The 12,381-nt window shown below is 42.1% G+C and overlaps 1 protein-coding gene across 6 annotated transcripts in view; it reads left to right on the top strand.

The window, feature by feature from the left end:
- TCEA2 (transcription elongation factor A2) overlaps positions 1 to 7,999 on the top strand; it is a 98,771-nt gene extending 90,772 nt beyond the window's left edge. For all 6 annotated transcript variants that reach the window (XM_072633226.1, XM_072633225.1, XM_072633224.1 and 3 more), the window contains exons 8-10: positions 2,809 to 2,955; positions 6,104 to 6,175; positions 7,678 to 7,999. In XM_072633226.1, the coding sequence (XP_072489327.1) occupies positions 2,809 to 2,955; positions 6,104 to 6,175; positions 7,678 to 7,686 (228 nt within the window). In that variant the 3' untranslated portion in view covers positions 7,687 to 7,999. The remainder of the gene's footprint in view (positions 1 to 2,808; positions 2,956 to 6,103; positions 6,176 to 7,677) is intronic.
- The last annotated feature ends 4,382 nt before the right edge of the window (positions 8,000 to 12,381 follow it).

Raw genomic sequence — 12,381 nt, 5'->3', positions numbered from 1 at the left:
TTGACTTAGAAAACCACCAAGTAACATTATCTGAGCACTTGAGGCTTAGAGTGTGATACCTCTATTCTAGACCATTTTGCTCATAAAGGATAGAAATTAGTAGTAGAAACTTAATTTGTCTTCTTAGGCATCTATTTAAGAGGCAGTGGAATGGCCTAGGGTTTACCCAGGGACAGTTTGTGCTGTTTACCTTTTTGTTTAATCATTGACAGAGATGGAGAAATATAAATAGTATGCTTATAAAATTTAAATATAACACGATGCTAAGAGGGATAGCTAATACATTGGATGACTTCGTTAGGATCCAAAAAACTCTCAGTAGGCTATAGAACAATGATTCCCATCTAATAAGATGAGTTTTAATTGAGATAAATGTGGGATGCTACATTTGGGTTAAAAACAATCAATTATGGGATTGCAGAGGCATGGCTAGATAATCACCAGGCATTTATTAAGCACCAATATATGCTCAACATTGTGTTATATTAAAAAAAGATTTGTGCTACATATAGTGCTATATATATTGTGCTATATAAAAAAAGATTTGGACATTTTAGTGGACCTGTAAATTCAACATCAGTGTGTGACATGGTAGCCAAAAAAAACTAACAGCCTTGGGATATATTAATAGAGGCATCAGTGTCTGTTAGGAGAGAATTGAGAGTCATGTTATAGTCTGTCCTGGGCAGTCTGCGTCTTGGAATCCTGTTCACTTCTGGGAGCCATATTTTAGGAATGACTTTTCAAACTAGGGTTTGTAGAGGAGCATGAACAGAGAACTGAGGCTCTGTTAAAGGAAGTGGTATTGTTTAGACTGAAAAAGGGAAACTAGTACCTGTCTTTAAGTATTTGAAAGGCTCTCACCTGGAATGGGAATTAGAACCATTCTGCTTGACCTCTGAGGGCAGAAGGAGGATCAGCAGGTGAAAGTTGCAAACAGGCATGATTTAGCTCAGTGTAAAGAAAACTCTCTAGCAATTGGAACTATCCAAAAATAAAGGCTACGGGGGTGTCCTTCTTAATGGAGGTTTTGAAACAGAGATTGGATGACCATTTGTCAGTATAATTGTTGACATGATTTGTATTCAAGTATGTTGGATTAGATGACCTTAGTGGGGGAATCCTTTCCAACTCTAAAGTTCATTGTATTTCTCAGACCTTTGTATTTTAAAATTTTTAGTAAAATTTGTAAATATTACTAGGTTGAAAAGGAAAGTAGATCACCTCTTGCTAAAGAGGTGATATACTTAAAATGTAGAAAGAGACATACATTTTCAGGGACAGCATTGCTGGGCTGTATACTTATGAAAAAAGTTTTATTTTTGTTTTTTCTGTTAATTGTTGTTCAATGGGGGAGGTTGGTATTGAGAGGGAGAGATAAATGCATGAAAAAATGAACAGTTTTTTTAAGCAAATGGAAAGAAAAGTCCAATAGTCATTAAAAGTTCATAGCAGTAATTGCTCATCCTGGGTTTAACACTTTAGGAATTGTGTCAAGAATCTCAAAGAGAGTTGTTAAATTCTCAAAGATGTCTCAAAATTAATTTTTAGTCTCTAGATATTTTATAAAACATGTAGCTCTTTGAGAAAGAACAAGAGGAGAGGACATTGTGAAATTAAACAGATGACAATGGATGGTGATTAAAAAGTGGCTGGGAATTGCTCTCTATCCTTCAGTGCTGCTAAGTTGCTACTTGACCCCATTCTGTAGCTCCAGTAGATTTCTGGGTCTCTGCCTTAATGTCCTTTAATAATTTTAGTGTTATCATGTGTTAGACTGCCTTTTCTGAGCAACTTGCTAAATATGCTGATTTCCTCTGTAGATTTTTTATATTCTTTGATCTATAAGGCAGAGAATATAAAGCAAATATTATGAGAAGTATAGGATTATTCACATAGTGAGTAGCCTGATCTTAATAGATGCTTCTTAAGCATGAAGGGTTTTAGAGATCATGCTATGTGAAGACTGATGAAAGTAACTGGTAGTGTTCAGCCTAGAGAGGAGAAGATTTTCAGGGGGTGGGGAACATAATAGTTATCCTTACATATCTGAAGGGCTGTCACTTGGAAGACACATAAACTTGTTCAGTTTGATCCCTGAGGGCACAGCTAGAAACAATGAATGGAAGATGAAGAGAGACGCATTTTGACTTGATTTGGGGAGAACTTTCTAATAATTAAAGCTATCCGGAAGAGCAGTCAGCAGTAAAGAAAGTTGGGAGCTCCCTTTCCCTAGACATCCTTAAGCAGAGGCTGATAGAGGATTTGTGAGTGATGTCAGAAGAGGAGGTTCTTGTTTAGGGCCAGATTAGCTTAGATTACTTCTGAGGTTCCTTCCAACTCTGAGAATCCATGATTCACAGGATTGAGGACAAGATGGCTTTAAGAGATCCCCTTGTCCCATCTTTTGATATTATTGACAAGGAATCTGAGGCCTTAGAGGTTAAGTAACTGACAGATTCAGGATTGCATAGGTAATAATGGGCAGAGACCAGATCCTCTGACTGGAAATCCATTGTTTTTTTTCTGTTATACCACAGCTGCTTCCTCAAAGATCCCCAAATGATCCCTGCTATGTTGTGATCACTCTTGCTGAAATTCATGTGGAGATAACCTTTTCTCTTCCATAAAAGTTAGCATGGTGAATAAATCTATAATGCCCAGGTTTCAGCTAAAAATACTGGGCTTTTTTTGTAACTATATTGTTATCTGTAGCATACAGAAGCATATAACATGCAATTCATTTCATGTTATCAGAACTTGGATTCTAGAGTTGCTTTAAGCACTGATGTTTTTCTTTCCTTACAGGAAATGGCCAGTAACGAACTAAAGGAGATCAGGAAAGCCATGACCAAGGAAGCCATCCGAGAACATCAGATGGCAAAGACAGGGGGCACCCAGACAGATCTTTTTACCTGTGGAAAGTGCAAGAAAAAGAATTGCACTTATACTCAGGTTAGTATCTTCATACTTAGCACAAGTTTTCAAGGCTGTGATTGGGTATGACTCTTGGAACTGAGTGGCAGATGTAAGGGGGAAGGGCCTTGCTACTTTATTGATGGTAAAAGCAATAGATTGTTCTGGCTTTTAAGAATGCAAGTGTGTAATCTAAGCACTTAGATTATTCTAAGCACTTAGGATTTTGATAGCTTTAGTAAAACTGCTCTTATCTGTTTTGCAGGCTTGTAGTCTCCTGTTCAGTTAGAATTTTTTTTCCATTAAAGGATTGGGGGGAAGATCTGTTGTTAGAGTTACAATCAGATCTTGCACTTCCACTCATAGTACTGGTCTATGTCCTTAGGAGGGAAAGGGGAATTGGAGCTTTCAATATGTGCTTTTGGTTTGAAGAAGGGCTAATGAGAGTGTCTGGGTCCTTCCTACCTTTTCTTCTCCTTATCTGATGAGTCCTCAGTCTTGCTGCTCCAGAGAGCTAGCTCATGAGGATACCTTAAAACTCCCTTGCTTTCCTGAGTAGATCCTTTGTTCCTTGTATAGCAGGCACACAGTACCTTCAGTTCAAATTGGTAAAGTGATTATTTTCCATGGTAGTCGATGCTGTCCTTTATGACATAACTTTTTACGTAGAAGTGGTTTATGTGCACGAATACTGTTTTTAGAACCCAGATTATAGCTGAATTGTTGCAGATATCTTGTTGTGTCCAAGATACATAACAGGAGAAGAGAAGAAAAGTAGGGATAAAGATACTGTACCTTTGGACTCTTCAGAGTGAATGTCACACGGTGAAGTGGCTAATGTGAAGTGGCTAATGCAACGATGTCTTGATATGGCTTTGTTTTACTTACAACTTGTATTCAATCAAATTTGAACCTGGTACTCGGGTGAGTCATCTGAAACTTCTAAAAGGGAAAACCTTTATTCCATTCCCCTTCTAGAATTAGGTAGTCTTGTGCCATTTTCCATTCAATTTAATGAACATTTATTACACTTTTAAAATGCCTTCTATTGCCAAGTGTTGTGCTAGGCACAGAGTATACAGATTCAAAAACAAGATGTCCCTGCCCTCACGGAACTTGAGAGATGGTGAAAAGAGCACTGGACTGGGAGTCAGGAGACCTGGGTTCTAGTCCTGGCTCTCCCAATAACTTGGCTGTGTCACCTTGGGCAAGTCACATACCATCTCATGGCTTCATTTTCCTCATCTCTAAAATGTGAGAGTTGGACTAGCTGACTTCTAAGGTGCTTCCAGCTCTAAAATAGTATGATTTTATGATTCAAGTTCTGTGGTTATTTTCTCAGGTGAAACTCTTAGTCTCAAGTAAACTGTGATTCTTTGGTTGGGTGGGGGAGTACATAAATGCCCCATCGTTTTGAAGGTTGGGTGCATTGTAATAGGAAGAGTGTTCAACCAGTAGGGGTGCACATGGAAGAGTGAAGATGCTGGCCGGGGAGGCTAGCACCTGCAGTATGGCCTGCACAAGAGGCCATACTGAGCTCCCTGGTGCAGCGGCAGGAGGGGAGAGAGAGAACCCTCGAACATGGAAGTGGAAGATACTCGTGGTCAAGAGGTTGGGGGAGCCCAAGAGAACATTTGGATTCCAAAGAGATGTTGGGAAGCCCTTGAAAGCACAAAGGTAAGAGACAAGAGTGTCAGGGCAGCAGCTAAGGCAGAGAAGTAAAAATGTAAGCTTATTTCAGGCAGTGTGGAAACTAAAATGTCAGTGTTTGTGCAAGCACTTACAGATTTACTCTCCCTCCTTCCCAAGACAATCTTCTCCTGCCTGTCATTTGTACTTGGAAAATTAACATTTTTTTTCTTCCCCCTAGAGGATTCAGACAGCTTTATTAGTAGTAACTAGGTTGGTTTGGTTTGTGTTACATTGGAATAATTGGTTGCTTATGAGACTTAGTGTTTGAGTGAGAATACTAAATTTACTTATTACCTTGTTCTTTTTTCCAGCAAGAAGCTTGACTCATATGGGTAAAGGAAGGTACAAGAGCCAATGGGCCTTCAGGAGGGAGAAATTTAGGGGTCTCTATCTATCTTCCAGTTCCTAAAATGGAAAGAGATGGCAGTCAGAGAATTTATTCAGATGGGTCTTTGACATAAAAAAAAAAATGCAAATATCAACTCTTTCATCCAGTGAAATGGGAATTTGAGGATATGTTGAATGTCTGACCATGTTCCCAATCTCTTTTCCACATTCCCTGCAGTTCAGATTTAGATTTTAGAACCTATTAAACATGAAAATCCCTCATCTGCACAGAAATTCCCATTAAAAGCTTTTCAGGCCTGAAGTTGGCAGTTAGACCAGCCTGATCATAATATCAAACATTTCTAGCATTACAGAAATATACTGTCTCCTTTTCTTTAGCTATTCCAGAACTCCAGATGATGAAACAAATGTAAGGTTACCCTCAAATAGCATGACTTCTTCAAAGAAAGGATGAATCTTGTCTAGTTGAACTTTCTTGGCATGGAAAGTCTTACTCTCAATAGAAACTAAGCTCACCCCTGTCCCCGGCAGAATGGGAGCAGAGGGTCACTCAGGGACCAGGGCAGATCTGTTTCTGAGCTCAAGGTGGGTAGGTCAGAAGGGGATTGGTACCCAGGGACAGTTGATGTTTTTTCTAGTAGTGATCACAAATATCTTGATTTATGGATCATTTTTCTTCCTGAAGAGCCAAGTACTTTGCAGACATTATCTCTGTGATCCTTTCAGCCTTCCTGTGAGGTGGGAAAAGGCAGGGATCTGAAGTACATTTTACAGTGGGGAACTTGGGCAAAGAGATATCAATCTTCCCCAGGGTAACACAGCAAGCCAGCGGCAAAACCAGGATTAGAAATCCAATTTCCTTTAATTCATTCCCCTCTTGTGCCATAGTTATAGTTTTCTATCTCATGTTAAGTGGAAAGGAAGAGGGTGAAAGTGGTACTGTCTATTAATATTATAACTAAAAATGGAGTAAAGCTTTTTAATAAATTCGTGACCTTCAGTAAAATCTGATCTTCCCTTTAGCATGTGTGACTGGTATTTTGTCCACTGGTGCTTTGGCAGCCCACAGTGATCACCTTGGGGAAATATTGCATGTATAGCATAGAATGTATTGTGATTCTCCTTTCTTTTCTCTCCATTCCCATAGGTTCAGACTCGAAGCTCTGATGAACCTATGACCACCTTTGTTGTCTGCAATGAGTGTGGAAACCGTTGGAAGGTAGGACATATCATTTCATTTATTAAGATCCCAGAGGTGTCTGGGATCATAGGACATGAACTATGTGAATAATCTTCAAACACCTCTTCCCCCACCTCCCAGCTTCCTCAGTAGCAGGGATTGCAGACATGTCCCACCACATCTGGCTCCTCAGAGTCCTTGTCACTGAGGAACAGTAGAGGTCAGTTTCCTAGATGAGGGTGACCAGGCCTCAGGGCTAGGTCCATTCATGTGGGTTTCCCTGTCTCATACATCTGGGTCACTTCATAATAGTATTTTTAAAAATAAATTTTTATTGTTTATCTTTTGTTTTCACATCATCTAAATTTCCCCTTGTATTTATATTAGTATTTGTGTGTGTAGCTTGTCTCAGCTATAAAAGATGACTTTGGTCTCTTTTGCCCATATAGCTAGGGCTAGGGTAGGGTGGGGTGGGGTGGGGTAGGTGAGTATGAGGGAGGGCCAATAATTGAGAGCTGGAAGTCCCCCTAAGAGCCTGGCCCTGAAGGTCAGGGCCCAGTGCTGCTGGCCACCCTTTCCCTTTACGTTGCCCTGGGTTATTAGCTCCACAGTCTAATGGGGATATCTGTCTATCTGATAGTCACTCTATGGCATATATATGCATTTATACATACACAAACATGTATACATATGCACACATATATCTGTCTGTATCTCTACACACACACACACACACGTGCATGCACACACACGCAGACACAGACATACACACACACAGACACAGACACACACCACATTTTGTTTCCTGGGCTGGGTTACATCCTTTTACTGTCATATCCAGAAACTGTGTTCTTGCATTGACATAGACATATGTGTGTTACTCACTCAAATACTCTTTTTCTCATTCTTTTGCATAGATTACAGCCCCAGGTGAAATGCTTTATTCCCTTCCTCTCTTTTCTTCTCCCTGTTGTTACCCAAACCTTGTCCTCCCAGTTCTTATCCTTGAAATACTAGAGCCCATGGTGTGGCAGCTTGGTTTCTCAGGGCTAGCTCACATTTGCAGATTGGCTAATGTCAGATCCAGGAAACTCTAGGCCCTTATCCTGCTCTGATCTGCAGTTTCCAAATGCCCCCCTATTTTTCCAGGTTGTCACCGTTATAGTCAGCTTCTCAGAAAGCAGGCGAGAATTTCATACGTGTAATGAGAGTTGTCCATTCCCAAATGGCAAAGACTGTGCCTTTTTTTTTTCTTCATGCTTTTTGGCCAGTCACCTAGTCAGTTTAAGGTTTGATTAGGAGTTGATCATGTGCCTCTTTTCTCAGCTGTCTCAGCGGTTTCCTCCTGTGGGATGGAGCAGATGTACTGCCCCTAATCAAAGGGATCACTTCTCTGGTACCTGTGGCTCCTTGTGCTGGGGCGTGAATTGTACCAAATCACCCAGTGAACTGTGAAGCTTCCCTCAGGCCTGGACCTGAATACTCTGGCTATGGGGAGACTTTGGATAGGACGGCATTGACATTTTCTTAATTTCTTACAGTTCTGTTGAGACTTTGCAGAATGGGACAGCAACCACTGAGCCAGGATGGGTCCACCCTCACGTTCTCTAGCTTCTAAAGCAGTTCTATGCTGTCATCCCCAAGTTTCCTTTGTCATGAACATATCCAAGAGCAGGGCGCTGCTGTGCTGAAGGCTTAACCTCGACCTCCACATATGCTCCACTGAAATCCATCAGCTGTTAGGGGCTCCCGGAGGGTGAGCAGAGAGTCTGTCCACGCAGCCTGGCCATTTCAATGGTCTCATTCCAGTATGTATCATTATTTGTTTTCTTCCAAGTAATAATAAACATTTTCTTTTTGTCACTTTCTGCCATTACTCTGCCCTTTTGCAATTCCTTGATGTGTCTGAGTCTGTGATTCCAAGAGCTTATAAAGCACCTCATCTGGGGCGCAGTATGTCCTGCAGTCAGGGCATGCCAGCTTTCCTGTTTCTAAGCCTGGACAGGCCCTGCTGCCCCAGTTGTACACCACATCCCAACAAGCTTTGGGCTGAATTCTTGTTAATTCAGAAAAGATTGAATCTCCAGGACTCTTACTGCAATCAGAGTGAATGCGAGGGAACCTGTGTGCTGCAGCCTGGCTGGGTGGCTTGGATTCAAGGAGTCTTATTCTGGGGTCCAAGAAGAGATTCTGTTGGCCCCTTGTACAAGTTCTGTTTGGATAGACCAACCTGGCAGCTGTTCTGGATACTTATTTTGGCCTTTCTGTCCATATGAGAACACATATATCTTGGAGGCCATGCATTATGTGCAGAGGACTTGGGGAATCAGTTTGTCCATTGCTCCTCTGCCACAGAAGTAATATTATAGAAATCTCAAGTATCAGAAATTTCATTTTTCCATCTGTGCTTTTCCCTTCCCTTAAAATCAGAAATGGGTAGTTAGGGACTGGTAGAGCTGGGCAGGTAGGGGTGTGAGAGAGAGTGTGTGTGTGTGTGTGTGTGTGTGTCTGTGTGTGTGTGTCAGAGGAGAAAGGGAGAGATCATACATAGGTAGATTGTTTCATGGGTGGGTGTGTGTGTGTATGTGACAGAGAGAGAGAGGAAGAGATCATACATAGGTAGATTGTTTCATGGGTGTGTGTGTGTGTGTGTGTGTGCGTGTCACAGAGAGAGAGAGAGGAAGAGATCATACATAGGTAGATTGTTTCATTTCCCTTCTGGATTTCCTGCTTTTGTAGAGCCTACATTGGAAAATGCCTCTTTAGTGTGGCAAATGTGGTATGTTATTCGTAATAGAAGTTATCAGAGCTGTGTCCTGAGTAATGTGGTCCTGAAATGCACAGCTCCAAGATTTTTCAAGAGAAGCAACATAGAAGGAAAACTGACATGTGGGGATACTCAGAACCTCCACCAATGTGTTAGAAATTAGACCGTTCTGGGCAGCCTTTGCCTGTGCAACAGTGAGACCACCCGCTCTGTGAGAAAGCTGACATCTCTGCTACTCTTCTTACAACAGGAGGCCCCAAAGCTGCTGCCCAGGACAGGCAGAGTAGCAGTAGCATATGGTGTTAGAAAAGGATCTAGTCATGTGAGCAGACCATGAACATGAGCTGCTAGTGATGGGCTACCTGACAACTTTGCTGAGCTCTGAGGAAGCCCAACAGCTTTCTGTGAATTTGCCAGGCGAGACTGTATAAAGGCTTCATGGGCAGGAGTAGAATCTTACAAAGAATAAAGTATTTAGAATATTCAGGCCCTTCACATGAAACTTACTCAGTTTAATTCAATATCACCTTGGAGATAGTGACCAGGTTCCTTAAGAAAACAAGTGTATTTAAATAACACGAGGAAATTTGCATTGAAAGGCCAAGTTAGAATAGGTTTTGCCACCAGAAGTTGCAGAAAGGCAGGCCGTGTGCCAGTTCCCAAACCCCAATCTCTGGCAGAGAGGAAGCCACAAAAAGGTGGGGATGAGGACAGCAGACTTGTATGGCTGTCCTGAGTATTTCTGCAGTCCCTGTTTGTCCTGGACACCTTCAGGTTCTTATTGCCTGCTCTGGTTTCAGGAAATGAGAGAGCGACTCCTTAACAATGCACTACCTGCATTCATTCTACTCAGTGCTATACTGGTTTCAGAGTTGGAGCTATATGAGGACTTAGTCCTCATGTTGACTTGTTGGCCAGTTCCTGATTTAGGAGCAAGGGCAGTGAATGGTTTTGGTCATCTTGCAAAGTAATGCCTTTTTAATTTTTCCAGTGGCAGATTATCTAGGTGTAGATGATCCAAGTGGCTTGCTTCCCCTCATTTTGTGGTTTGCTTTTGGACCACAGCATTGCTCCAGAATCCAAGCAATGAACAGGCTGGGAGAGGGGGGAAAAACCACCTAATGAATTCACAGGGAGATTGGGAAATGGAGTCCGCCTGAGCCTCAGTGAAGTTTGTGGTTCTCCAGGATCCCGTTTCTTCGATAGCTCTGCAGACTGTAGAGCATAAACCACATCTTGTTCTAGAATGCCAGGGCATCCTAGAAACATCTTTTGGCCAGGAAAAGTCAGATCATCACAAATGGACAGGGTTTATTTGAACAGGGGCACTAGGATGGGGAGCACTTTCCCAGGCCCTAGAAGTTGCCCACACAGTCTCCCAGAGAATGCCTGGAAATGCTGGCAGAATCCAGGAGCAACCCTTTTTTAGCTTGCCCAAGGCTGAGAAGGCTGCTGCCCTTCTCCTGACATATGACACGTAAGCTCTGGTCCTGGAGGAACCATTAATATGAGGAAGTGTCTGGAGTTTCAGCCATTGTGTCAGGCAGGAAATTGGGCTGGAGTTGGCATTTTCCAGCAGCTGTTGTATCCTCGGCAGTTTAGGGCTGGAAGGAAGCTATGGTTTGTGAGCCTGTCACAATTGGCCCAACCTGCATGTGAGGAATATATATGTGTGTGTATATATTTACATGTGTACATATGTATACAAACATGCATGTTTTTGTGTATACACGCATACACACATGAGTATAGATGTACGCATGTATGTATACACACAGGAGAGAGGAGATAGGGTGGCATGGAAAAGAGAAATTGGATGAAATGTTTTTTGGGGTAGCATGGAAATTTTATCAAAACCCAGTATTTCCCAAGCTACTGACCTCTTAGGCCCAGGTTTTTCTGAGGTTTCTGTTGAGTCCCATTTGCCCCCTGAGGTTGGCCTGTGCATGTTTCAGCCTGAGCTACAGGTCAGGCACATAAAAGGTTGTGAAGATTGAGTCAGAATGGGTAGTCCCTGTGCCTATAGGTATAGCTGTTAGGGTCTTCTCTTACCATTGTGCCTTGAAGGAAGCTAATCCATCTTAGGTGATTGAATGGAAGGTCACTGCCACACATTTTGGGTCTTTCTGGCCCAAAGTTTTATAGGGAATGTTAGGCTCTAGCCATCTCATCAGTGATGAGAGATGACTAACACAAATTCTTGCTTCGCCTTGATTGCAGTTAGGAACATGGCTCATCAAATGTTGCTCTGTGTGTGTGTGTGTGTGTGTGTGTGTGTGTGTGTATGTTCTGGGACCTCATTGCTTTAGCAGGGGAGGTTCAGTTATCCTAATGTGGCACGGGCTACAGTGGTAGGCAACGATCTCTCTCCGTCACTGGAAGTCTCTAAGTAGAGGCTGGATTGTAGGTAGGATTCATACTTGGGAGAGCAGTTGACCTCTCAGGTCCTTTTCAGCTCTGAGATTCTCTGATCCTAAGCCTAATATAAATATTTTTTTTTTTTGAGACAACCTCATGAAATTCCACTACAGTACTTTGATGCCTCCTTGTGGCATGAAAATGACCCTGAGTTCTTATGGCTGTGCTGTAAATGGCCCAAGCTCTGGTACCAATAAAAAACTTGGAGTGCTGGTTAAGTAAGACTGTCTGTTGTTCAAGGACCAGCCTGTCACAGTTTAGAGAGGCTCATCACCAGATTATTGGCCAGTGAAGTTAATGGTTTTCCTCAAGCAATGGGCATTTTACAAAGGCAAAAAATGGTGGCACTGCATCATAATGGAAAGAGCCTTGGATTTGGAGTCAGAGGCCCTTAATCTAAATCCTGTTTTTTCCCATTTACTTCGTGTAAGACATACTGGGTTAGTCATACTGGGTTAACTTCTCTGGGCCTGTTTACTCATCTGTAAAATTGGGACTAAATGATCTCTCAGGTCCCTTACAGCTCTCAATCTGTGATCCTTTAAGCGACTGAGATTGTTATCTGAGTGAATGGAAGGAGCACATGCTGATGACATCATAGGTCCCTGAAAGGATGCCCCACCTAGAATGAGGTGATTGAAAAACATTTTTGTAGTTAGAGGGTAGTAGTCCCTGAATCTAAAGTGGACTTTCCCCAACTCCTTCTAATGTCACTCAAAATGTATCTCAGATAATATCTGTAAAGCTCTTAGCACAGAAACTGGAACGTAGTAGGCTCTATATGTTAGCAATTACTATCTCTGAGTTAAAATCAGGCTCAACTAATATTGATAAGGGAAGGGTGACCTACTTGCTCTCCCTCCCCCTCCCACTTGGAAGACATGGCTGATAAGAGCCTTGTTCATGCCAGTTGGGGTATATCAGTTAAGGATCATCTGGGAAGCAGAGCCCCTGATAGAAGAAATATGTTTATGCCGCTCAATACATCCAAAGCTCTGAATGGAGGAAAGTGCTGCTTTTGGACATCTGAACAGAAGCTTGTCAGTCTGCTCCTTGGGGC

The sequence above is a fragment of the Notamacropus eugenii genome, chromosome 1, assembly GCF_028372415.1.
Source record: "Notamacropus eugenii isolate mMacEug1 chromosome 1, mMacEug1.pri_v2, whole genome shotgun sequence".
NCBI classification, from domain to species: domain Eukaryota; kingdom Metazoa; phylum Chordata; class Mammalia; order Diprotodontia; family Macropodidae; genus Notamacropus; species Notamacropus eugenii.
This window is presented reverse-complemented; position numbering and strand designations above follow the sequence as displayed.